Raw genomic sequence first — 27,622 nt, 5'->3', positions numbered from 1 at the left:
TATCTAAAACAGAGGATGCAGTGCTTCCTTTCCCAGTACGGTCTCATATAAAACAGCACTAAGTACAATCTGGTGGATTACCTGTATGGAAAAGCCACACAGATTCTGCTCTGGGGATGTGAATTTATTGCTTAGTCCCAGTACCACAGGGTTAAGTGAAATGCTATCACAGTAATTTATTATTAAGAGAAATGGTGATGGCTTAGATTAAGAAGATTTGTCTGTCTCTTCTAATTAAGGTTAGATTTGTAAGAAGCTTTACTGCCCTTTGAAACTACAGACTAAAATTAGGACTCTGGTTCCATTTAAAATGTCACTAGGTTGATCTATAATCCTGTGGTGGTTGCAACAAGGGATCATTCTTTCTATGTTGTGATTCCTTGTTTGCAAGCTACTGAGCCAGGACAAGACCCCATGAAGCAAAGTCTGAGCAGTCTATTAATCAGCAACAAGCTGGTCCTACTGGACACTGTGATAGTCTTCCAGTTACCCCTTGAAGACTCCATACTGAACAGGAATTTGGCAAAGCAACCAGCAGTAAGACACAAAGAGTTCTATTGCCAGCACAGAGCAAGCAGTGGCAGTAAGTGGGCTGTGTACAGAGAGTGAAGAAGTTCTGGCGGGGGGCAAGATCTGTCCTAAGGCCGTGAGTGAACTCATTTTACAGTAGTGTAAAGTGTACACAATCCTATATGTGACAATACCATCCCAGGCTATAGTGTCTTGCTGGTCTACAGACAATGTCAAAACTCAAATCAGTAAATGGATCACTTCTAGCTTTTCTTATTATTCCCCTATTTACACAGCATTAAATGAACCTGTGGGGCTGTTACAGAAGAGTAATAGCAAAAGCTGTTAAAAAATGTTTAGGAAATTTGAACTTTGGATTCAGTTTTCCTTACTGATGTGTAGATCTAGAGCAGCTCTGACTAGATTAGTAAATTACAGAAATATATAACTCATTAGATGGAAAGATCAGGTTCATTGATGAAGAGCAAAACCTTCTTTGAGAATATTTAGCATGACAAAATATTTGAAGGAAAAGCAGCCATGAACCTTCAAGTCACAACTCAGTTTCTGGTTGGGTAGGATTATGAAAATAATCTTCCAGTAGGTAAGACATGAAACCATGATTCACTACAGAGTGCCTTTCTCTAAATGATCTGAAGCTGTGTTACAGCTGAGACAAAACAGCATGAGTGTGTGGATCCACATTCTTCTGCTACGTCTTATGTAGCTGTCAGATAGGACAGTGAGCTGGGAACCACTAAATTGCTATTCAGTAGTTCAAAAAGAGAATAATCTTTTAATTTGGTTTAGTGAAACAAAGCAAGTTTATATGTATATTGGAAGGGATGAACTGCAAGCACTGAGTCTCAAATATGGAGCAAGAAAATCTAAATCTCTCATCAATGAATGTAGTAAGAATCTACCAGCTTTTACTGATCAGTCTGCTGAGCAAGGAATGAAATTTAATTGCTCTGTTGCACTGTTAATAAGTTTTTCATATTACAGAGCACACCTTTTGCATTGTATTGTCTTTTTCTTAGATAAACTCTGTCATGCTTTTTCTAGACAAAAACATCCAACTGAGCAGAAAAATCAGTCACCTGTCATTCAAATAACCACTCACAAAATCTGAACAGCACATATTCATGAAGGACCTCCTGAGTAAAAACTATTTGTTCTCCACAGAATCTTCTGACTGGTTTAAAATTATGAGTAAAAGGGCTCAAAAAGATTACAGGAAGTCACTTAGTTAAGCCCCCTTTATTTACTCAGATTAAGACAGGGGTAAACAATACCTGCCTATTCTAAACAAAGAAAGCAAGGTGGTTCACAAAGTATTTCTTACTGTGAGAGAAGGTACAGGTATGATCAGTAGGGCTTGTCTTGAGCAGTTCAGTCTAATTTGCTGTGTCCAAAACCCAGTACCTACTGCAGCAGGCATGAGCAATTCCTGCGTGACATTGGCCGAGGTCCTTTGGGCAAAAGGAAGCCCTCTGGAGGAAGAAGAAATATGGGCACTCCTGTACCTGTCCACAGTGCAGCTTCTGGAGGATCTTCACAAAGGTGAGGTGAAAAGCATCTTTTTAAGAGTTCTTACTGTTGGAAATTAATTCTTGAGTTATCTTAATTCTTTTGAGTTTGTTTGTTGGGGTGGGGGTAGAGACAAAAAACTAATGGCACTAACAGCATATTGCTAATAAAAATGAAAAATCTTTAAGTGCTGCTGGGATTATGTGCAGATTGCTCTGCCTACATAGAAGGTCTTTATACAGTTTTGGCTATTTTTTTTCAAATTAAACATCAAGTAGTAATTAATCTAACTATATGCAGACAGAAGAGTCCGTCCTGAAGTCTGAATAACATGCACCCAGAGAAACTGCAGTGCAGCTAGGCTCATGTCCTTCATGGGCTGATAGAGAAGGACAGGCAAATCCACATGGCTCTCCATTCAGCTAGTAAGAGACTTTTGTCCTTGATGATAATAATGTGACTTATCATTATGATGTTTGCTTGCCAAGCAGGTCAGCTTGACTGAGCACAGAGCACAACTGAGCAACAATAGGAGAGCACAGCTGAGCAATCTGTCACATTTTGAGAACTGTTTATGTGGATAGGTATTCCTTTTAAGGGGAGAATGCATGAGACATGTTCTTACCTCATAAGCATATAGAATCAAAATAAAAAATACAGAAAACGAGTGATGTGTAACTTCTACTAAAACTGGAGGAGTGAAAATTCATTGGCAACTAGTTTTTAATGGGCTGGAACACTATAGCAGATTGACTATACCATCAGTTCTCTATTAACTGGTGTAAAAAGGGGATAGAAAAGCCCAGGAAATACAAACATCAGAAATGTGCAAAGGAGTGAAGCACAGAGATACCCACCTAGATAGGTTCAGCATAGGTCCATCTATTGACTCTGTGCCAGACACTAAGCAGACACTATACTCTTCTGACTGCTGACTTAAGAAAATGAAATTTAAAACAAAAAAAGATAACCAGCCTATGTTCCCTATGCTACACCAGATAAATTTAGGGTAATCAGAACATGAAAACTAAACCAAGAAGAAGTATGGATGTACCATCAAGATCAGCTGCAGGCCAAATGTAAGGCTGCTAAACTTGTCTCTATAGAGCTCAGGTCCAGAAGTGATGCCAAACTGGAGTCATTCTGAAGCTGAATCCACAGTGCTCCAGCTACTTTGAGCACAGGGAAGGTTACCTGCATCATCCCAGCTGAGAAAGGCATATCTGACTCCACATCTCTCAATTGCAGCTATATTGTTTCTGTAATCACCCTTTTTTCAAGGCTAATACTGCCACATTTGCTGCACTGTGTGTGATGCAATAAATCATGCCAGATCTCATGATGATCAGCACAACTTGGTACAGAATATTCCTGGTGCTGGGGCACTGCCAGGTTAGGCAGGAATGCCAGTGCTAGCCAGCACTACAGAAGGCCAGGTATTCTCCACTAGGATGAAGTATAAGCTGGCTGGCTGTTCCTAAAACAAGACAAGCTTCCCAGCATGTGTGACTTGTGTTTGCACACAACACTACAGAAAGCATGGAAGGAGCAAAAGAGAACTCTAGCTGAAGGTGATCATGGTCAGAGAGCCCAGCGATCACCAGGCAAGGCCACAGTGACAAAGCAAGTCTGAGGTCAGGCTGGGAAATCAGTCTGTGGGTCAGGACCAGTAAGGTCCCCAGTCAGGCAGGAGATTCTGGGTACATCTCCTGTGATGAGATTGGTTATACAGGTGAGATGACAGAAATATGATTTTCTGAGTGCAGTGAATTCAGCACTAAGATCTCCATTTTATCGACTTCAACATTTTTCAGACCCTGCCATCTGTGTGATTTGCCCGTGGTCACTACTATTGTCTGCTGAAGGAAATTTGTTTTTCCAAAACAATGCATCTCAGACAGAAGCTGCCCCTTTCAGTCCACCAGAATTGCTCCACCGCCCAAGTAAAAACCAACACTTTGGACTAACAAAGGTGAGGTATATTGCAAGGTGCATCTTGACAGCACCTCATGAAGAAAAGCTTGTGGGTTTTAATGCAACTTGCCAGGCACCTACTGTGGCACCCCATTTCTAATAAAATGAATCAAATTAGGCTATATTTAGAAAGTTGTTACATGTATCTTGGAGCTTGCCATTGGATTAGGATGTATGTCAACATCAAAATAAATTTTGAACATCAGTCCTACAGTCTTGCAGAAATTTATTATTTGTAAAGGCCCACAGAAAGGAAGAATATTTCTATGAAATGATATTCAAGTAGATATGGTAATTGTAATCCCAGAAGCAGCAGGGCTGCAGTATCTGTACAATCAGAGGGTGGAAGCAGTCCCAGGAAGTCAGAAATATATTCAGCTTTGTTAACAAGTTATTTTTATTCTCTCTGACAAATGCATATCTCTGGAAAGACAGTAAGATATAGCATTCAGGCACCTTAAAGTTTTAAATACCACTCAGACAACATACTTCCCTCAGGCAGAACACAGTATTTTCAGATTCCCATATAACTGAGGACTTAAACACTAGGCAGAAAAATGAAGCTGTGGAAAAGGCAGCCTTATTCCAGTAATTATTTTCCTTCATATTACAGCTAGTCAGTCCTACAGGTAGGAGGGAATTTTAACCAGTAATGGGAGAGCTTCAAAATTAAGAAAGGAGTTCAAATTTTTTCTCCTACTCCTAGCATCTTTGAACAGAGGGCATCCTGCCTCAGTCCCTCAAGCTGAATAGTACTAATGATGCCAAGATGATTTTTTCCCTTTTCTTTTATATACCTTTATATTACTTTTATGTATTCTTAGCATGTATACTTGTAATTCCTTAATTCTGATAACCTAGTATTTTGTTAAGCCAGTAGAGCAAACATTCTAAAGGCCTCATAGTAGGAGGTTGGACTACCCTACACTATCTTGGGAAACCAAGGCGATCTCTAGAACATATCCTATAAACTAGAGTTTCAGCCCATCCAGGGGCGAATTTGTCGAATGGGGAAATGTCACATGATTCATCCAGACCCCCCATTGGGCCATCCTTGTTAGATAAGCTAATTTGTAAGGTCTATAAACTGTATACACAATCTGTCATGTGTGTGCATGGTGGCACATCCCACCTTGCAAAGATGGTTTGCCATAAGGATCCTTATTAAAATACCAAGGTAAAAATCCCTTATCCCTTAACCATGGCTGGCTCTCAGTTTTTAAAGACCAGGAAAAGGCATCACTAATTGCATGCAACATAGTCTATAAGCTAAGAGTCACAGTTTTATTTTTAGATATATTTAGTTTAGTTTTAAAAGAATCATCTGTGTGACTTCTGCCATTTTGTGACCAAAGACACAAAAAGATGGTGTTTCTAGTATGAGGCTTTCCTGCACTAAGTATTTGTTTCACACAGAGTTTCCTTTTCTGTTTTTACAGATGCTGGTGTATTCCTTAGGAATGACCCTCTATTGGTCAGCAGATTACCAGGTTCCTCCAAACCAGGCCAGTAACACAATCATTTTTGCTTTCTTTTATTCTGGTTCAAAGAATGAAAGACATAGTCTGAAGTATTACTAAGAGGGCTTGTGTTTTGGACCACTAGGAAAGAACTGAAGAGCTTGTGTCAAGGTTCAAACCTCACCAAAAATACCAGTTCACATAAATCAGGGAATTTAGTTGGAGCTCATCTTTTCATTCCTTTCCATTTTTTTTTCCTCCCTCTATTTCTTCAAAAACCAGAATTTTTCTTATTAAGATGAATTGTACTTTGATTTTAAGGGTGAAGCTTATTTATTCCAAGACAATTAGGAACAATCTACCCAGGGAAGTGGTTGAATCTCATTACTGGAGCTATTTAAAAGATGTTTACTTGTGGCACTTAGGGACATGATTTGGAGGTGAACTTGCCAGTGTTAGGTTCATGATTGCACTCAATGATATTAAAAGTCTTTTTCAACTGAAATTATTCTATGATTCTTTTATTCTAAGACAGACAGGACTAAAACAAAAACATCATGTTGGCATTATTGTGGAATGTGCACATTTATGTGCTTTTTCAAAACTGGGATGGAAAAATAAAACTAAACAACTCCCCTCATTTCTGAGCAAATTCTATCAGTATCTACTAGATGAAGTTATAAGTTTCTTGCTTGCTCAGAATCCTTTCAAAGACTTGTAACATAAATTTTGCTTCATTTCTATATTGATGCTTTTGGTTGCTTGTTCTCGATTTGGAGAGCACAGGTTTCTAGTCAATTTAACCTCCCTTTCACATTCTAAAAGGAAAAGCTTAATAAGCTAAATGGCCTTAAAATATAAGTATCTGGTCTCTATGACAACAGTTGTGGCTGGTAAAACTCCTCATCTTTTTGAAGCTAATGCTACCACTTACCTTACTGCCATGAATCTTTGAATCACAGTCTAATTAACAAAGCTCTGGAGCAAACTGAATTGTCTGTCACCAAGAAGCCCCTAATTGGGCCACCAATCATTCTTGGAGATGTCAATTCCCTCCAAGGATATCCAGGATCCCACTAAAGGTTCATTCCATGCTTTTATGCTGCTTGTCTGGAATTTTCCCAAAGCCTAAAGGAATTCAGAGCATGTTTCTCACTCAGAGTGAAAGGCTTACAGAAATTCCTGGTCCCAGTTTACACAGGATTTCAGTCCCCTGGGAGATGTCATTTAACAGTACCTCTATTTTGACTCAGTCCCTCCAGCTGAGTGACCAACTACACACACTCTTGCTGACACTGTGTGAAGATCTGCCACATAGAAGACTTTCTCCTGAATCTGTTCTGGAAGCATGCGAAGCACGTCAGAAGGAATCTGCTTCCTTACCAGCAAAATTCTACATAAAGAAAATGGTTCAGTTTGCAGTGGGAAGTGTCAGCGAGGTAAGTACTGCTCTCATACTCCAATCATCTCCTTTTCTGCAGTGAGAGAGGTGCCCAGGAACACGGGAGACAGGTGAGCGACTGCCAGAATTAATGTTTGTATGGATTAAGGAAGTGAGATTTGATTCTAAACTTCTAGGCAGGAAACTGTGTGGGCACGTGTGCAAGCAAATAAAGCAATGAAGCTGTCTCATACACTACTTCTACACTCCTGGGAAGTGACTGAGCTTTTGTATTTACAGTATCTTAATTTCTTTAGTTAGTACTGACACAATCATAACCTTTACAGAGACTTCTTATTGGCCAAGGTAAAGGACTTTGCACAACAGTAAAAATTTCTCCATTGCCGTTCTTGTTTCAGACTTTCTTCATGAAGTTCAAAGAAATCTAATTTACATCATATTAGGTAGGCCCCTGTCCTTGAGTAGAACTGAATATTTGATGTGCAATCAAGCCTGACCACATGAGGTCTTTAAAAATGAGCGCATAAGTTTTTTCAAAATTTGAAATAGCAAAAACTATTTTTGTTGACAAGCTGAATGACAATGGAAGAAAACACACCCGATTTTTTTTGTTTTCAATCAGTATTCATTAAGATTCTGAGAATAACTTTTCCCTTGCACTCTTTCTTACTGTCTTTGCTACTGTAACAGAGGGTGTCCCCTCTTAAACTTAGCTAGCATGAGAGCATGGAACCAACATACTCAGCCCCACTTTGTGTTAATCAGAGAAAATGAAGTTGCTTATGCAAAGCTGATCAGCAGCCTCTGACAGCCAGAGGGCAAGGGTCACTTCCCGATGAGAGTCTGAAGTTCACATACCATATGACATTGAATATTACTGCCTTCTAGACAGAGCAGGTGGCCACTGAGGACAGCACAGCCTCTCAGCTGAACAGAAGCCATGTGATAAGGAAAAGGCTGCATGAAAACATATCGGACACCTCAACTCTGGCATACCAGATGAATTTTCACCAAGGTAAAGAAAGATTTATAGCCTGAACTGTTGGATAAGGATACAGACAGCCTTTTCTATGTCTTTCCCAAAGTAGATGGATTGTTTAATTTCATGCTGTAGTGATTACATGTAGTGTTGGATAAGATAGTTATTGCTGTACGTATAAATTACTTCATAATGGAAAGACTCTGAGGCAAGTCAGTGAGGTTTCTTTTCCTTATTTCCACAAAGGACAATAGTCTCAGGGCTGTGAAGCAATGATAACAAATCAGGTTGCACAGATTTGACTCTTAAAGCTCTTTGCATAAAACCTGTGCATATAAAACTCCTCAGCTTTCAAAACTGCTTTTGTACTTTGTATACTCCAGTGTATTTTGCAAGCTGGAGTTCTGTGAGGTTATTCTCCTGCCATTAAGGAATATATAGTCATCTTTCCTATTTGATTATTCAAGGAAAGATTTGTGGTTTATTTTTTTGATTTTAGCTTAATTTTCTATTCAAAAGATGTTTTATAAATTCACACAGTAATTGCTGTAGTGATTTCAAGACAAATTCAAATCCTGCTCACAATATAAATAAAACAGCATATACCAAGATTTTATTTCATCTGACTAAGATCAAGATATATTATCCCTCAGAGTAATTCTATAACTGTATCTTTTTTCTAGTGCCTACACTGTGCTGTTCACTTTGACAGTGATCTCTGATTTTGGAGCAAGGAGAAAGCTGGCCCAAGCTATACAAGATTTTTTGGGATATGCTCAGCATTAGGCATATGAGCAATACAATTCCTATTCAGTAAATCACACATTTGTGCCATGAAATCAGCTAGACTCAAACACAGACTTAAATATATCTGCAATATTTCCATTAGGTATTATTGGTTATAAGAGATGGGGATTATTTTGGAAACATTGAGACAAACTACCCATCAAGCCATATTGGTTCACTTATTCAACTGAGCTTGTAGATTCACACTTGCTAAAGTAGGTAGAAACTCTGCTGCTGCCAAAAGGATGGCCCCATTTTCAACCCTGTATTAACCAGAAATTCCTGCCAGTTTCCTGACACTGGTTCTAGGGATTATGTGTCTGGTGTGATCTCTGTGTTTTCTCGTGATTCAGATCACTTGACTTACACTTGCCAAAGGACTTCAATGAATTAGGGTGTCAATTATATTGAAAATGTGTGAGCTGCACTTTGCAAGACAACATTACATTTCTTCCTTTTTTAAAATTGAAAACTATTCTTCAGAGATTCTGTAAAAGGACACAAGAGAATGCAAAACAAGAAAAGTCAGGGTGCAAGAAAAATATATGCATCCTAATGAATTAGGATGTCCCATTAATGAAATTTCTGCATCTGCCCCTGGTAGTGGATTCTGTTTGGGCATTGTCCAGCCTGCACACAGAAAGAAGAAATTTTAGCTCAAAGTTTTGGACCTCAGAGTACAAGGAATAAGAACTTTGCAGGTTATCTGCACTTTGCAACCTTTCAGTTAAACATGTAGAACAGAATTAATGAATTAGATTTGTTTTATATGGAATAATTGAGAACTATGAAAACCAATTTTGGTCAGAATAGGATATGAAAGTAATAGAACGATGTTACCATGCTTTCCTCAGTCTTTAAGGAATTGGAGTCAGGGTTAGAAGACAGAAGGATGAGGTCTATATAAAAATTAGCAGATCAAAATGTTATTTACATTAACTTGCAAATACAATGGCTTATTACCAAAGTATATGATTCACCACATTTCCTTTCTGTTTCCAGACAAAGGGCCCAGATTAATGAACTATAGTCAGTCAACAGAAGATTACAGACAACTCTCTGTGGATTGTAGTGATTCTAATAGTATTTCTGAAAGTACATCTTTGATACTGTCTAACCGAGGACACAGGAAAGGTAAGATTTTTAAAAAAAGATTATGTTTGTGAATTATTATCTATTTTGTCCCCTAAAGTGTGGGATTGACCATGTACCAGGTGACAGATACTCCTATGCAACTTGTGGTTATGTGACTTGGGAGGTATATTTGTGCTAAGTTGTAGGGAAGAAAGATACTTTTATATCTGATTATTTTTCACTTGTGTCCCACAGTACAGCTATAAATTCCCTGGCTACCATGTAGCCCCATCACCTCTTTCTTGCTTCATGCCCCTTTGCCAGGTAAAGCTGTTCAGCAGATCACAAAGCTTGACATTATGTTTTTAGCACATGGGATCTTGACACAGAAAAGGTGGGGCTACCCCACAAATGCATATGGTGGGCAATGTCAAGACATCAGCTCTGAAATCAGCTGAATCTATAAATAACACCTAAGAGTGAATGTTCTATGGGGACATAATTCAGAGAGAAATTAGGCATATCATGGGAAAAAAACCCATAATATCATAGCCTCTCAGCCCTCAGCCCAAGGATGAGAAAGTGAGGTTACTGCTGTTGATGCTCTCCTCCTGCAAGGTGCTTTTCTGAAGCTCCAGAATTGCAATCAATATCAGCAGCAATGAAAACCTGAGACTGCAGCTGCTCCATGAGTGACACATACGTGTGAGTCACATACACAGTCACACACAGTGAAGACAAATTCAGAAGTCACTTTCATAAGCAATTTAAAAGACATTTTGGTCATAAACTTGACAAAGGCTCATTCCAGGGCCTTTGTGCATATCTCAATCTCCAATGAAGCACAGGTAGCTGTGCATACTCAGGAGTTTGTAATACAGGATTCTAAAAACACATGAGTAAACACAGAATGTGAGAGCTTGTTTGTCACAAACATTCTTTCACAAAATAATACATCATAAAAAAAGCATTCTGCTATGATAAGAAATATTACTATCTAGCAGAGCACCATTATCAAAGGACATAAATATCTCTATCAAGACTGCACATTAGGAGCTCATTTAACATATAGTAAATCTACAGCATTAACTTCTTTGAAGAATACATGTTAATTTAATGTCAGGTGTGTGTTGGATTTGTGATCAAAGCATGGCAGTCTGGCCATGGAAAGTAGCCAAGTTGTCCCACTGCTATAACAGCTGATATAGAAAGACTAAGGAGAATTTTATGATCTTATCAAAATATATTTATACAAGTATATTAAAACCACAGTGCAAGCAGAGAATTTTGTGAGGTTTTCTCATTAAAAAGCATGTTGTTTCAGAACACAGGATTGAATCTTAACTTTGGTAACTAGCTTATCTCAAATCTCACATTTTGTCACTACCATCTGCAGCTTGAAAAAACCCCACATGTTTATTCTTATTTTAGCAATGGGACTGTAGATTTTATAGGTTTCAAAATTGCAGTTGGTTGGTTGGTACACTAGAATTCAGTGTCACGTTTTCATGTTGGAATACAGAGTGAAGTCTCAGGGTGTAGTGCATGAATGTTTTATCAAAATGATTCCTTCCACACAGCTTGTTTACAACCTCTATCATCCTACTTATGTAATAGTTTGATATGCAAGTCTTCAAATAAGATCAATGAAATGATCAAAGTGAATAAGAATTTAACCTTCTCACCATTCCCTAAAGATTTCAAACATCTCTGCTGATACAAGAAACATTCATAGAACTACAACTTGTATAACCCTTTCTGGTTCTGCCTCTAAATTTCAGCCTTCATGACAAAGCAACACTTGTCCATAGTGTAGCAACAGAGATGATTGAAGGTGAAAAACAATGCAATCCTTATTTGTAAGGAACCACAAGCCATCCACTATTCCTACCATGTTTGTATGTCGTAAAAACATTCACAATATATATAACATAGAAAGTAACCAGTGGAATAGATACAATCCTTTTCATTTAATTGATTTTATATTCTACTCTGATTAAGCCAGAGAAGTTTCATGCCTTTTTCTGCCCATTTTATGCCTGCAAATTGAAGAACAAAAATTGGACATAATTTCTGAAGAGAAAAAGCTGTTCCACAAATTACCCCCATACAGATAGAAATGACAGCCATTGTACCTACACAGCTGTTTTCCAAATTACATTCACATAAGGGGTTATGAAGAGGAAGTAACAATAACTAGGGAACTGGGAATACTGCTGGTGTAGTATTCATTAACTTTATTAAATAGCCATTTATCATGTCCAAGTGAGGATACAAGAGAGGAGATTGCCAGTTTAAATTTCTTCCCTGTTATAATTGTCCCAATATCCGATGCTGAGTGCCGCTACTATCACTTGAATTTTGAAATTTCCTTTATTCATTGCAGGAAGAATTCCAGAGACACACAGGTCATGTGACACCACACTTAGTGGGTCAAGGACACAAAGTAGCTACAAGCTCTTCATAAACAGGTAAGCTCAATTCATATTCTACAAGATGAAAGCTGTTTTATAAGCAAGTGAATCCAGCAGTTAGTGTGGCAATGCCAGTATCAGAAATGCCTGAATTGACATCTGAGCCTGCTTTGATAATAGATATCTATATCTATATCTATATCTATATCTATATCTATATCTATATCTATATCTATATCTATATATTATTATATTTATATAGAATAAATAACGTAATAAATACATAATATTCTACTATGTAGAATAAATAAATAATGTTCACCTACTCTTGGTTTGGCTCCAAGTCCAAAAAACCTGGGCCCTGAACGATCCATACAAAGCAGATGCAGGAATTCCACATTTACTCTGTACCACTGTGTCCTGCCAGATGCCACAGGCCTCCCAGAATAGCTGCCCCCAGCTGTGTCTCCCCCAGGCAGGGAATCAGCATTAGTCCCCTGTGACTGAAACAGCTGGGAAACTGCTGCACAGACACTGTGGAAGGATGGATTTTATGATCTTAGAGGTCTTTTTTAACCTTACTAATGATATAATTTATGAAGGGAAAAATCTATTGAAAAGGTATTAATAGTCATCACTTTCCCTGTCAAGGCATTCTGCCAGAGTCCTTATTTGTCCACATTCAGATTTTGGATGTGGTCTAGCCTTGCTGTCACATTAAAGTGCTGTCACACCTTATGTGTTCTGTAGTGGTTATGTGAAACCATGTATATAATGTATAATTTTCATTTGCATTTCCATCTCAGTCCTTATACTGATTTTTCTCACTTGTGTCAGTCATATCCAGCCCTGCACTGCCACTGTACTGGAGAGTTACAGGAAACCCAGGGTCACGAGCAGTAAAGACCTCTGCTCTGTCATGAGGATTAGCCTCATTTCAGCCATGGAATGGACAGCAGCCCTGTAGACATTGGCAAAGAAAAGTGAGGATTGTACAACTGATACTAAGTCCTTTTCAATAGCCAGGGAAACACCCCTGCTGCCAAACAAGAATTTTCTAGACTGGGTGTTAGCACAGTGCAGCTTCCAAACAAAGAGATGCAAGTACTGTCAGTCTCTAGGCATCACAAAGCCCAGAATCCCATAGTTAAGCACCATGTAATCCCTACAGACATCCCATTTAAATTGGGTTCTTGACCCAGTTAAACAGGAGTTTCTTCTTTTAACCATGACACGAGTAATTCAGGCCCACAGGAAATGCTCAATTTAGATCAACTCCCAATTAAATGTGTCCTAAGTAAACAGTTTGAACTTCCTGATAAATCAGCCATGATAATCTGGGCAATATGAGATACCCCAGTACACCTGTAAAACTGCAACAAGAGAGATCTACAAGCAGATTGCGGGATAGTGGCTGCTTTTGTCAAGAAAGAAGTCTCTGTCTACTTGTCTAACTACACACACACATATTTGTGTATGTGTTCACCAACATCTATATATGCATCATATATCTAACAGTTATATGAGTAACAGAGGATTTATTTACTGAGTACTTCAAAGTAATTTCCATGCCTCTGACTAAAACTCTAGATATGATCTTAATGTACTTGATTTAAAATCATGCTGCCAAGAATAAGTTCACCTCCTCTGCTGAAGGACGAACTCTGTTCTCCAAATTTCCAGCAAGCTGCTTCCCATAGAACTTCAAGGACTTTAAACCCCACTCCTGGCTGTAAGCATCTGCAACTGAATGTCTACCACAGTCACCATTCTATTACAAGTACCATTACAGCAGTGGAGTTGAAATTACTTTGGAAATCACGTTTCCCATGTAGGAGTACAACCAACACAAAAATTAGTGATGGGTTTACTATCTATAAAGCTTACTTATATCATCATGCTCATTCTGTAGGAAGCCAAATTAACATAACTTACATCTCACAAAGTGAAGCTTGTAAACAAGGCTCTGGTCTATATCTAAAGAAGACACAACTGTAAAATCTGGCACATCTCACCTAACAGGAGTAATAACAGGAAGTGTTTTCCACAGTAAAAGAAAGCCTTCTCAATAATGAATTTTGGATGGAGAGGAGAGGAGAGGAGAGGAGAGGAGAGGAGAGGAGAGGAGAGGAGAGGAGAGGAGAGGAGAGGAGAGGAGAGGAGAGGAGAGGAGAGGAGAGGAGAGGAGAGGAGAGGAGAGGAGAGGAGAGGAGAGGAGAGGAGAGGAGAGGAGAGGAGAGGAGAGGAGAGGAGAGGAGAGGAGAGGAGAGGAGAGGAGAGGAGAGGAGAGGAGAGGAGAGGAGAGGAGAGGAGAGGAGAGGAGAGGAGAGGAGAGGAGAGGAGAGGAGAGGAGAGGAGAGGAGAGGAGAGGAGAGGAGAGGAGAGGAGAGGAGAGGAGAGGAGAGGAGAGGAGAGGAGAGGAGAGGAGAGGAGAGGAGAGGAGAGGAGAGGAGAGGAGACTCAATAAGCATCTAGTCCAACTGCCTGAGCATTTCAGAGTTGACCAAAAGTTAAAGGATGTTATTAAGGTCATCTCCAAATGACTCTTAATAACTGACAGGCTTGGACCAGTGACCATCTCTTAGGTGGCCTGTTCCAGTGTTTGGCCCCCTCCTAAGGGAAAAAATGGTTCCTAACATCTGAACTCCACGTACTGTGGTTTTGAACTGCTCCCATGTTCCCTGTTATTGGATACTAGGCAGAAGAGATGAGAAACTACTCTAGTTAATTTTTGAAAAATTTTTAGAAATTCCTTGAATAGTTACCTGATGTAAATCTTCAATATGCAAAAGAAAATGATAAAACTTTAGGATAATGGAAAAGCTTCTATGTGTCTTTAGCATTTGCTGAAAAAATGTAATTAACAAAAATCCACCTCAATAAAACCCCTCCCGAACAACATAATCATTTCTTGTTCAAAGCTACAGTACAGAGACAGCTTTCTGATCTGAGGTTTCACACACCTTTTTCTTAATTAAATTAAAAAATCCCTCAGTTCCCTAGGACATTAATTTATCCTAATGAATTAGTATTCAAATAATTTAATTCCCATTTCTGGAAAATTCTGAATAATGTAACAACAATCGTTAAGGCTTTCTGAAGCTTTTTTCTTGAGAAAATAATAAATGAGGAACTTTCTTCATCCTGTAGAATTCCCAGAAGGGAATGGGGCTGCACTTTTTGCCTGTCGGCTTCACCAAACTTAAACCAGCTGCGTTTGGCTCACCAAATGAAGGAAAGAAACAAACCTGACTCTATTGAATCAAAGCAGAGTTTAGATTTATTTATAACGGAGAGTTATAAATAAATCTAGAGTTATACTCCTGTTAAATTTTTCTTTTTTTGTAAAGAGACATTAAGGAGCTTATAACAGACATTGTCCTGGACTTCATCATATTCAGTAGTTACTGTACCTTAAGATCTCTGCCCCCAGGTCACTGTTGTGTTGACTGCATGTTAGATCTTTTTCTCACATTTCCTTTGAAGGTCGGTGAGTGCTGTAGAAGAAATCCCGGGTGGAACTGGGAAGAACAGCCGACAGAACCTGATAAGCTTGGGATCCACCTTCTCTGTGTCCACAAAGGACTCCTCAGCAGCTGCCGCATCACAGAAATGTTTGTTCCACAGGAAGGAAAAGGTGAATGACGAAAAACATATAAGCTGATTTCAAAATGTAAATATCACTAAAGAGAAGCCTCTCATCTAATTTTTGTTTGACAATGATGTGCATATTAGCTACTGAGTCATCTTATTAGATGAGTATTCTAAATTGACAGACTCCAAATTAGGCATGATCCAGTTATGCTGTCAGAACCGAAGGCAGTGAAAGCAATTGTCTGTAAGGACTAAGCAAAAGCTCATAATTGAACCCTCTCTGACCTACATATGTGATTTCTGCCAGCATCAAGCACCATATGGACTGTTTTCCCCAACCACTTCAACAGCAGTTTCAGAACAGCAAAAAATTTACAGAGACAGTGTACCCAAATGCCTGACAGCCAGTGATGCTCAAAGGACTTAAATTTCTTTTTACAGTGCATGTCTGGACAGAAAGCATAGGCTGACAGTGAATGTGCCCAGACAGTAGTTCTCCTAACTGACTTTTTCTACTTTCTAAGTTGTAGTAGGACTCTGTTAAATGGAAAGGACAATGTTTCTTTCAAAGGTATGCTGTTTTGCAGTCTTTTCCGGTTTGCAAAAATTCAGAAATAACTGATTCACAGAAAACTCCACCATGATCCTTCATATGGAGTTTTCTGTTGTGGAACAAGAAGGGACAGGTTTCAAGCTGATGAACCCTTTCACCTCTTCCCAGTTCAGAAGCTCAGCAGTGACCAGTGACAAATATTTGGTCAAGATACTTTGGAAATTTATATTTTCTCATATGAATTTTATATTATATTTATTTTATACATTATATTTATATGATTTAAATGTTGTGATTATGGTTTTTGTGGGGATAATAACAGCCTTTCACAGGAGTACTGTTACAACACAGTGCTACTCCCTCTTTAATGTGATGCAAAACTGCATTGTCTGTTGGTAAGACCATACTGCTATGAAATTTCTTTCTTTTTTTTTTTTAAGTATCTAAATGGGTCAAGTTACTAAGTCACGGTGAATGGCTGAAAGGATTCACATCTTATTATTTGAAGACATTTAATTATTTCTGTCTGCTTAAGGGATCTAAAAGCATAGATGTATCTGATAAAAACCCAATATATACAACTAGTTGAGATGGATACTCAGCAAGGAAAAAAGAGCTTAAAACTGTTGAAGTTATTTGCAATTAAAACAAAAGAATACAATGTCTAATAATAAGAACCATCAGTCAGCCTTTATTATGGGGAAGAAAGCAGCTCTGCATTTCAGTCTAGTTCTTAGGGAAGTTGGGCTTAAGCAATCACAGTGGTGTGTTTGTATGTTTCTGTGTCTGTGACTGTCCTCAAAGTAATTTGGGAATCAAATGAGAAAAGGTCTCAGAATAAATTAAGTTTCTATAAGTGTCATGAAAATAGATACCTTGCAAAGGAAATGGATTTTGATTAAGTACCTTTACAGAAGAAAAGGCTTCCACATGAGCTTAGCCCTACTTAGACCCTGGAGAGTCTACAAAGGAGAGACACCAAAGAGAGAGAAGTCACCAGTCAGCATTTGCACCTTATTCAACACTGAAGTCAATTAGGTCCAGCATACAGATCAATAGAAATGGGTTTCATTGATACTTGTGTTTGGGATCTTCATTCCATTAAGAAGACTCACAAAATTTCTAAATTGCCTCCTTGCAGTTTTCAGGTCCAGAATTTATTATTTTGTCAAGTGAACCACCAGTGACCTTACAGCTGCCTGGATCAATTGTGGTAAGAATGAACATTAAGGATTTTGAACAAATCCAGTGACATTTCAGTCAGGGCTCTTTGTAAATAGCACCTGAGTCTCAAGCCAGTATTCTCTCCATGTCCTCCTCTCAAAACAAGTTAGGGTTCCTTGCAGAGATATTGAGACTTGAAAGGGTGTCCATTAATTCTTAGAGCTATTTAGTTATTTCTGTTGGTGTAAAAAAAAGCTTGATTTATCCTTCTCAGCTAAGAATGTTCACTTTAGCCCTAGACCTTTGAGACAAAGACTGTGTAGTAAATCTGCAATATGACATCTAGTTCCAATGCATGGGACTTCTCCAGCTTGCAAGCAGATACTTTACCTTTCATCAAGGTAAGGTAGAAAGATGACAGCAGATAGCTGTAAAAATGAGAGCAAAACAAATTTGGAAGTAGCACCAAATCTAGAATAACTCTGGCACCTGGAGAATTTGAGTATGCTCATCTGTTTTGTTGTGATTCTTTTGGTTTTAAGGAAATAAGAAAAGTTTGTGATATTAATTTATGAGAAGGGAGGCAGAGATTAGCATGGTGCTGTGACCAATTCCATCAGTTGCATAGAGACAGGCTACTAGTGGGCCTCAATATAAAATGCTGTGGAACTTGCATTGCTTGTACTTGGCACTCATTCTTCATTCTTTCTTGCATGTTCTTAGACTAAAAAAGGGAAATCCTATTTGTCCCAAAGGGATCTCAATGTGATTCTACTCAATGGCCAGTGCCTTGAGGTGCAATGTGATATCAAGACCAAGGCAAGAGATGTTTTCAACACTGTGGTGGCATATGCAAACTTGGTGGAGCATTTCTACTTTGGCTTGGCTTACCTGAAAGGTAACGAGACAGTTATTTATATATGAGACAATGCCTCTGTAGTCACTTTATCAATGAATTCCAGTAAGAATTAATCAAGGAATCATTCAAGAATGCATCAAATAATCATTCATCAAGAATTAATTCAAAGATCCTTTAAGATCCTTGGGTAGAAGCAGACACAAAGCTTGTGCAAAAGTAAGGTATGTTGGTTTAAACTGCATTGCACTGGTGTAAAGCATGTCTGCCCTAGGACTGTGCACAGCACAGCCATACAACATTTACTCACTGATATTCCCAGGCAGAAAAGGCTGTATCCCAGCCTTGCACTCAAATAACACTGAGCCATGCAGGTCCAGCAGAAATTCCAGGAAGCATTGCACTGGGAAAGGCTGCCTGTGTTTATTCCTAGATATAAGTGGGAGTACAGGTTCAGCTGTGTCATCTACCAGACCCACATCTCCCTGGTCCCCTTCTGATGGCAGGCACAGCTGAGGCACTGGGAAAGAGCACACCTTGTGTGTGGGCATGAGGATTACAAAGGGGTGCAGAACCTGAGTGGTGAGAAGAATGCAAGCTCCATGAGTCCTTGAGTGATTTCTCAGATACCATACTAATCCAGCATCTAACATTTGTAATCCAAAATTACATACTGTCCTAAGTTCTACATCAAAGGAGCAATAACTAAAATTTGAGAAGTTAAAGCTGAGAACTAAATCTTAGCTGACATCCCCAATCCAATTTATTTTTTATTGCTAGTGATGCACTCTATGAAGACAGCAGAACTATGCTGCTGAAGTATATCCAGGTTTATCACAGAACCCAAAATTCTCATTTCAGGTAAAGAATTCTTCTTTTTGGATGAGGAGACCAAACTCTACAAAGTGGCTCCAGACGGCTGGAATGACCAACCCAAGAAGAAAATGTCCATCATTAATTTCACACTTTTTCTAAGGATAAAATTTTTTGTCAACCACTTTAATGTTATTCAGTAAGTGCAAAATTCTGCTGACTGAAGGAAAACTGGTAGCATTTAGGGATACCATTCAAAGCTCCTCCTGAGTTCCTAAACCCTTTTCTATTCCAGGCATGGCTTGACAAGGCATCAGTTTTACCTGCAGCTTCGTAAAGATATTTTGGAGGAGCGATTATATTGCAGTGATGAGACTGCCCTGAAACTCGGCGCTTTGGCTTTACAGGCAGAGCTTGGCAATTATGCTTCTGAGGTGTGGAGAAATAATACAGTATTTCTCAGAGGTCTCTCTCTACAACTTTTGCAGCTTTTGTCACATAGAGTTTAAAGAAGAAATGTGAATAGCAAAGAACTTCAGTTAAGTCCTCCAGATAAGTCCTTCAGACTTAATTTTAAAAATTACAAAATATTCCTGATTATGGAGTAGTAATGAGCCAGGTGAATTTGCCAGGAAATATGGCAGAATGATGAGAGAGTCTAGGTCCTTCATTGATAATATAGCCTAGAAACTCTAGAAAATCTGTAGAAAGTTTCCAACACAGGCCCAGCTTGGATGTGTGGAGGGGCTTAAAGAGATTAGTAAAGAGGGAAGAGAAAAGCAAATGAACGCTTCAGAATTCACAGCTGTCTTATGTGTAGGCTCAGATCCACAAGCTGCAAAGACAGGGAGGTCTCTGATTGTATATCTGAACTGGCTGTCCTAGTTTTCAAGTGCATATAAAACACCCATTTATGTTGCTTCCATAACTTCAGCTATGTAAATCAGGGTAGCTCTGTTAATTGAACTCGGAGTGGTCTGATCCATGTGGTCAGATCAATCATGGCAATGGGTCCCCCACTGTAGGTTGTACTGATGCAGCTGTAGCTGTCAGCTCTAAGGGCAGGACACGCCTGTAGGCCCAGATCCTTCCTCTCCTCTGCCCAAAGAAGTGATGTGTGCTTTGAGCAGCTGCCTGAGCACAGGGGCAAGAGGCAATTTGGCTGTCAGGACACTGCGTGCTGTTCCCAGTTTCCTTTGGGAAATGGCAGCAGGGTGACTTCTGCATATGGGTCACCCTGAAAATGGAATGCGATGAATAAGAAAAGTCAAGAAAGAACAAAAGGCTCCTGTCTCTTTGTTTTTCCCCCACAGATGCATGGAAAGAGCTATTTTCGTGTTGAAGACTACGTTCCAGCAAGTCGAATAGAGAAAATGACCCTGGCATATGTACAGCGAGAGCTTGCTAAACTACATCGTATGAATCGCTCCCTATTTGAGGATGAAGCTGAACTAGAATTTTTAAAGGTAACTTGCCATACCCCAAACACTATTTATTAATTTTGAGGTAGAGAGCCCCTCTCTATTTACCGTTGTTTATTTTCTTCTTGTCTGATACAATGGTAGACATGGTGATAAAATTTGAATAGTCAACAAAAATCTCAAAATTTTATTCTGTTGTAGATACTGTCACTTATCACTGAGGGTTTTCATAACAAGTTTTGGTGTATTTGCAGCATTCTAAGGTTTGATGTAAATTTTTGGCATGTTACCAATATGTCTGGTATCCAGAAGATTATAAAACATGAGACTAAGCACTTTTTTGACTTCTGAAATTAAAGCAGCTTTTCAGCCACTTTCTAAATATGTAGTGATTGTTTGTTTAAAAGTATCTGTGAACCCTGGAAGTGAGGAAGGAGTTATCTGAAATATTTTTGCACTTGACTATTTCTCTAGAGCTCTAAAGTGTCACAATGACGTGGGATTTAACTTTTTTCCTGCTAATTTCTTTCTCTCCAAACCTCTCTGCTTTCCATCAAACGAAAAATATAAAGGATTAGATAATGGATAAATACCAGTAGTCATTTTGCTGCAGTGCCACATGCTGTTATTTATAGCATCATTTTAGTTCAGTTGCTATTTAGTTATATTAGTTCTTCATCTAACACTGTCAGTGCAATTAAGAAATAGATTGAAGCTTAGCCTAAATGACAGTCCCATGATGCATGGCAAATCCAATGAAGAAAAAGAAGCTTTGTTAGTATCTGTTTCAATGAATAAGTCTGTAGAAGGAGCCAACTCATCATACAAAGTGAGAAAGACAGACCCCATGGCAAGAAAATGTAAATTCCAAATATGAAAGGGATTAAAAATTAAAACCCAGATTCAGCTAGTGATTATAGATGCCCCAGTTTTCAGGACCTGAACGTTTATACTATGGTTACTTTCTGAAAAAACAGATCTTCTTAAAGTGTTTTATTTTGGTCACTGAAAACCTCTGTTCACAATTGAAAAGTCATTTGAGGATTCTACAGTAGCTTCCCAGAAAGAAAATATAAGGTTTTAGGATAAACTCATATTGGTCTGTAGATTAGACAGAAAATCCTAGTCCTATTCCATAGTTCTGTAAAGTGTCTGAGCCACATTTTAACACTTTCATGGCCAAGTACAGTAGGTAGAAAGACAAGCATCAACACCCAGAACCTCTGGGTGAGTTTCTCAGAATATCCCCTGCATGGTTAGATGGCAGGGGCAGACACTCCTAAGACACTCAAAAACATTTTCTCTTCCATCTACCTTTCTTCCCATGAATCTTTTTGAGTAAGGGCATGGTTAAAATACTTTTTCCCTACAAGGTGACTCAGCAACTTCCTGAATATGGAGTGTTATTCTATCGTGTGTCCCAAGAGAAGAAAGGGACAGAAGGGGACATCATCCTGGGAATCTGTGCCAAAGGCATCATCGTCTATGAGAACAAAAATCACACAAGAATTGCCAGTTTAAGATTCCAGTGGCGAGAAACAGAGAGAATTTCAGCTCACGTGAGTTGGAACTAACTGAATCTCTTCTCTACTCTACTGCTTAACTGCCTTTCTTCCTGTCGCTTTGATAAATTTATTGCATTCAGAGTGAGAATTAGATTCACTCTATATGGGCAAGTCCTTTCTGAAAAGAGCTTCAAATCAAAGCTGGATCTGAATGTGGATATGAACATACAAAGAATTCATTCTTTTTGAGGTATAGTTCCACAGTATTTATGCTGAGGCCAAAGACAAATTGCCATAAAACCAAATAATCTGGTGCTGACTATTACAGAGACTATGCCAAATCTCTCCACAGTATATTCCATATTAATTCATCTCTTGTCTTTACTGCTCTTTTCTTCTGTTTTTCTGACTACATCAGGTCATGGGATGATGTCTTCCACTTTCCAGATCTCATTATTCCCAACCTCATCTTTTAGTATATTGATGTTTGCTAACAAACTAATATTGGTGACAAGATTGCGACCCATTTCTAAATAGGATTTTGACATTAGAGGTATATCAATGTACAGTTCAGGTGTCAAATTGGATTACACATTTCCCAGCTTGTTTGCTCTCCAAAAATGTTCCTTCTCCCCGTTGGAGATATGTTCCCTTTCATATTAAATTTGCTTCATAATTTTAACATCTGTAGGGCCAAATTTTGCGGTTTTAGCACCTGCTATCACTGCATTCAATGTCCTAAGGTTCTTGACTTTTAACATAGAAGAGTTATGATCCCAATGACAGACACCTGGCTTACAAGTGTTGAATTTACAACAGGCATTTACTGCACACAAAAGGGATGGAGTCAGGCATAAATACAACTGAACAAACCAACAAGATTCTATAAATGAACTGTCAGTGCCTCAGTGTAATGACTGATATATGAAGCAACCTGTGCTTTTTTTCCCCTTCAGAGAAAAAAATTCATGATCGAAAGCAGCTTCAGTGGCAAGAAACACACCTTCATTACTGATACAGCAAAGACATGTAAATACCTACTGGACCTCTGCTCTGCCCAGCACAAATTCAATGCACAGATGAATTCTAGGCAACTTCGTCAAACTTCATCAGGTGAGCTAAAAATGCACTTTTGTTACTGGGACCGTAGGACAAGGTTATGTTTTAGGTAAGGTACATTCACCAATTCTGAGAATTAGAACCTGCCACCTCAGTTTCACTCTGTTTCAGTTAGAAAATAATGTCACCTACTACACTGAAAGTTTGAAGAGTCTAATTTGTCTGACTAAGTCTAATTTGGCATGTGCATGTGAATAAGCATGTGCAGGAGGTGAGAAGGGATTCTCTCATGATAACAGCTATGTAGCTAAACTCAGATTTAAAAAAGAAATAAGCATGATTTCACTTCCCATCAGGAGAATTTTGCTGCTGAGAATTCTGCAGAAATATATCTAATCTACCACAAATGTAATCTGAAAAATGTTCTACACAAATTAAAACTGTAATAGTGCCCAGACACGCTTGAGCTGCACTCAGTTATTTTGGATAAGACAGGGATACAACTCAATGGTTCAGTCCCAGGACAGAACCACTAAACCACTAAAGGCAACTGAGTCATACTCAATCATACAGCTGCTAGCAGCTCTAATCTTAGATTTTGCCATGTCTATGGAATATATGAACAGTACCTTCTCAGGCTTCAGGTTTTCCATAGTTGCTAACACGATTTGTCTTCATCCAGGGTAGACACATAGCACATCTCACCCACACTTTTCAGCATGTCCTGAAAAGATGAGTGGGTATTATTATGGGGAAACTGAGGCACATAAGAAATAAGAGCCTAAGCTGACAACTGTCATCATTCTTGACTTCAGTGGAGCAACATAAGTTTTCAGTAGCTCATCCTCTGCCTTGAGCAGAACCATGATCATTTACAAGCTCTGAGTGTTTGACCTGGTGAGTCACTGCAGGAGAATCAAGTGTCCTGCCTTATCTGCTGGAATGCTCCTTTCTGTAGTAAAACCATAAAACTGTTGGCAACAAATACTACTGTGGCATGTAACAGGATGATTGATATATTGCCTCCTCACCACTAAAGTTATTTTATAAAAGGTGAAATTTTTGCAGAAAATTGTTACCATGGAAAAAGGCCCTAGGGTGGCATTTAGGTTCAAGGAATCTTGAACCTAAATGTTTGCTGTTGACATCTCCAACTTCTAAAATATTTTAGTGGGACTGTGCTTTATTTCATTCAAATGAGTGCTAATAGTGCATCTTACAGTTTCCTGTGTTACATTTGCTTGTGGTAATTTATCTTAAAATTATTGTATTCCATATATAACAGAAAAAATATATTGAGAAATAAGAAAGTTATAAGCCAAATGCTGATTACAAGTACACCAAATTACTGAAACAAGCCAGACTTACAGGAGCCACATGACCACAGGTTCTGGGGTTGAGTATGTGCTTGCTGTCCCAGAAGAAAATCTTACTAAGGCAGTGACAGATAGTAGTTCAAAATTCAGCCTTTGCCACCACAGTGAGGCTGTGAGTGATTATGAGGGTCTTTCTGCATGCTTCTGCTTCTGATGCACTGTTCAGATGTATAAGTCACCATCACTTCAAAACCTGAAGCAACCCTCTACATCAGAATCACCGTGGCAACTCCCAGGCTGCACTAATACTCTGGAGAATTAAACTTTCTGACACCTTAAGAAATGCCTCTGATCAAAGTCACTGAGGAAAGAGGAAACCCAGATTTAATGCCACAAAGTGGTGTTCTAGAGAGTTGTATTCAGGCTACCATTTGTTAGGAAAACACACAGCTGTCACATACAAGCAGAATTTAAGCTCATATTTATGATAGCCTCTATCAAGCTGAGTTTTTGTTTTACTTTCCAATGTGTCTCCAAATGCCTGATGTCTCTCCATCCTCCAAATCCCTTCTCAAGCCCACCCATTGAGAACCTAAATAAATAAATGTCCCCTTCAGCACCACCTTGTTTCAAAAAAATTAAATCTTTGGACAGATTTCTATATAGCAGAGCCCAGGCATCATTAAGCAAGTAGCAGATTTCACAGAAAGGTAGAAAACTGGATAGCAAGTGTTGCCACCAAGATGGTCCCCGTTTAACTTCACTTGTGCAAACGACTCAGTTCCTTGGTGTCTCTCTGAACTTTGGAGAGCATGTGTTCCTAGAGTTCCAGTCTTCTCAGATATAAATATACTGGAGTGGAAGGTCTGTGAAGGATGAGAAACTTCCAACCCGGATAATTCATATTCTAAAACAAATGTTTCTCATACACCAAGCATTTACAAAATACACTTTACAGAAATATTTAGGTTTAAATTACATAGGGTTGTATATTTCACCTGTCTTTGTGGAAAGTGCATATGTAGTATAATTCACAGAAACTAAACCTAAATGCAGCATATACTTTTTATGACAGAAAACTCCTTCTACTCACCCTAAGGCCTACATATCATCAAGGATAAAAGAACAAATATATCTGTAATGTATTTTTTTTCTGGCACTAAAAATATTTTATTTGAAGTTCCTTTGAGCTTGAAAAGATGCAATAATATCAGTCAATTTTTTTTGCTTCTTTCACTCTCTTGCTTCTCATTCAGAGGATAGTAAATTTGTGGAAATAGACAAATCAAATCCTGCATATGCAGCTCAGCATGAACACCTTGCTCTTATTCAGAGACTGTCTCGCTCAGAGAATGTGCTCTATGGAGCAAACCTGGAAAACCTTTCTGCTGGGATGATGAGCAGATCTTGTGATAACCTCAGTGTGGAAACCAACAACAGGACTAGAGACAAAAGCAATCTTGGCAGGTAGGTTTGCCTTTTCTCTCTGAACCTGTGTAAGAAGACTCATACATAATTTCTTTTTTTTTCTAAAGTTCTTATTGTGATCACACCAGAAGATCTGGGGCTCCATGGTGCCAGCAGTAGTGCAAATGGCGGCAGGAAGTTTAATAGACTGAGAAGGACTTGAAAAAGAGTGACATATAAATTTGTACCAGACTCAAGAAGAAACCACTAATTGGGTTACAAGGAATTATAAAAATGAGGGTGAATAAATGTAAATTCTTTAATGTCTGTGTATCTTTACTGGAAGTTACAGTATGTGAACTAAAAACCATCAAAAGCTGGTTTTGATCAGGAATGAAGATCTTACTTAGTTGATTCCTCCATGTCCAAGTGTGCAATTCATAGGGAAGAGTGCAAGAATTTCCCCCTCTTTGTTTTGGTGCATTCACCTGTGTAGCTGCACAGCCTCCAGGCCTTTGATGAATTCTAGTGCCTTTTAGAATACCAAGAGCTAAAATAGAGGCAAGGAGAACATGAACTACCAGAAAAACTTTCAGACATTGTTTTGTTCAAATGGACAGCAGGGCTAAATGAATCATGGTGAAGTTATGCTGTGTTTTCCTGATACCTGCAGTCAGCTCAGAGCAAAGCATAGAAGGAATCAGTCATGATGAGTGTTCTAATGGCAGCTGTTATTTGGAAGCAAATGCTGGCAAAGATAAACCATCTCTCCCCTAAAATGAAATATATCCCAGAAATCAGAATACTCATTGAAAGGCTATATGCCTGTGCATTTTCGACTTGGCTCTGACAGACTAATGACAATGAAGAGTGCTAAATACTGCTGCTGATTTTTTATTGTAACACATTCTTCCTTCCCTGCCATGCAGATCTGTATCAGGGCTATCCCAGTCAGAAATGCACATCAATTTGAATGGAAAACAAAGGAGTTATGACTTCCTCTCTATCCATTCTACTCAGAACACAATCAGTGGTGAGTATAATAATCATAGATACAGTACCCTTCCATGTTTATTGTTTCAATAGAAGGAGACCAACATATATTTTACTTATGGATTAAAGACTACCATTTTTTACTTCTAATCCTGGAAATTAATCCAGAATTTAGCAAAACAAGCTGTTTTCTCCCCCTTAACTCCTGCTTTGCATCAGGTTCAGTGGTAAGGGACTTGGTGATAAAATTATTTTATAATCAAGTGCCCAATGCTCTACAGAGATGTAGTTAAGTACACCCAGAGACCCTTGCATGGGGCAATATCTCTGTGCTTAGAGGTCATTGTTTGGTTCAAAACTGAGATCTACAACTCAATAAATAATGCACGAGACAGCATAGGCTGCAGGTCTTTGCTCTTGCATTTGCATGACACTTCCTGGAATAAGGACTGGATGTCTAATTTTCTATCAGAAGCCAGACTGCATGCACATGGGGAGCCAATCTATGGCATATGAAGCTATGTTTATCTGGTTATTTATTTAAAAATTAGAACAGTGCTACAAACACACTGTGGCAACTGCTCAATGTTAATTAGTCACCATTGTAACCGGTGTTGATTGGATTGCACCTTCAGAGCCAAAAGGACCCACAGGACCTAAGGGTAGAGCCCACAGGAGATTTTGTGCCCAAATCAGCCTCAGGTTTAATGGGCACTACCTGCCTGACTCTTTAAATATTCTAATCTTAATAAAAATGTTGCAGAAAAATATATATTCTCCCAGAAAGGAACATTGTAGGGCGAGCTTGAACA

At 38.7% G+C, this 27,622-nt stretch overlaps 2 protein-coding genes across 4 annotated transcripts in view; one reads left to right on the top strand and one right to left on the bottom strand.

Moving 5' to 3' along the window:
* MAPK8 (mitogen-activated protein kinase 8) overlaps positions 1-15,758 on the bottom strand; it is a 71,475-nt gene extending 55,717 nt beyond the window's left edge. Inside the window, exon 1 of the mRNA XM_085583628.1 lies at positions 15,543-15,758. The gene's annotated coding sequence lies outside the window, so the exon portion shown is untranslated. The remainder of the gene's footprint in view (positions 1-15,542) is intronic.
* The window catches only part of FRMPD2 (FERM and PDZ domain containing 2), a 70,365-nt gene that overhangs the window by 8,582 nt on the left and 34,161 nt on the right, over positions 1-27,622 (top strand). For all 3 annotated transcript variants that reach the window (XM_085583614.1, XM_085583615.1, XM_085583613.1), the window contains exons 2-18: positions 1,933-2,073; positions 3,855-4,012; positions 5,454-5,519; positions 6,728-6,913; positions 7,765-7,891; positions 9,644-9,775; positions 12,102-12,186; positions 15,616-15,766; positions 17,418-17,489; positions 18,164-18,338; positions 19,158-19,308; positions 19,405-19,543; positions 20,423-20,575; positions 21,904-22,089; positions 22,992-23,148; positions 25,667-25,877; positions 26,747-26,850. In XM_085583614.1, the coding sequence (XP_085439740.1) occupies positions 1,950-2,073; positions 3,855-4,012; positions 5,454-5,519; positions 6,728-6,913; positions 7,765-7,891; positions 9,644-9,775; positions 12,102-12,186; positions 15,616-15,766; positions 17,418-17,489; positions 18,164-18,338; positions 19,158-19,308; positions 19,405-19,543; positions 20,423-20,575; positions 21,904-22,089; positions 22,992-23,148; positions 25,667-25,877; positions 26,747-26,850 (2,377 nt within the window). In that variant the 5' untranslated portion in view covers positions 1,933-1,949. The remainder of the gene's footprint in view (positions 1-1,932; positions 2,074-3,854; positions 4,013-5,453; positions 5,520-6,727; positions 6,914-7,764; positions 7,892-9,643; positions 9,776-12,101; positions 12,187-15,615; positions 15,767-17,417; positions 17,490-18,163; positions 18,339-19,157; positions 19,309-19,404; positions 19,544-20,422; positions 20,576-21,903; positions 22,090-22,991; positions 23,149-25,666; positions 25,878-26,746; positions 26,851-27,622) is intronic.

Source organism: Lonchura striata, chromosome 6 (genome assembly GCF_050655825.1).
Source record: "Lonchura striata isolate lonStrDom1 chromosome 6, ASM5065582v1, whole genome shotgun sequence".
Lineage (NCBI taxonomy): Eukaryota > Metazoa > Chordata > Aves > Passeriformes > Estrildidae > Lonchura > Lonchura striata.
Note: the sequence above shows the minus strand (reverse complement) of the source record. Positions and strands in the feature narration are given on the sequence as shown.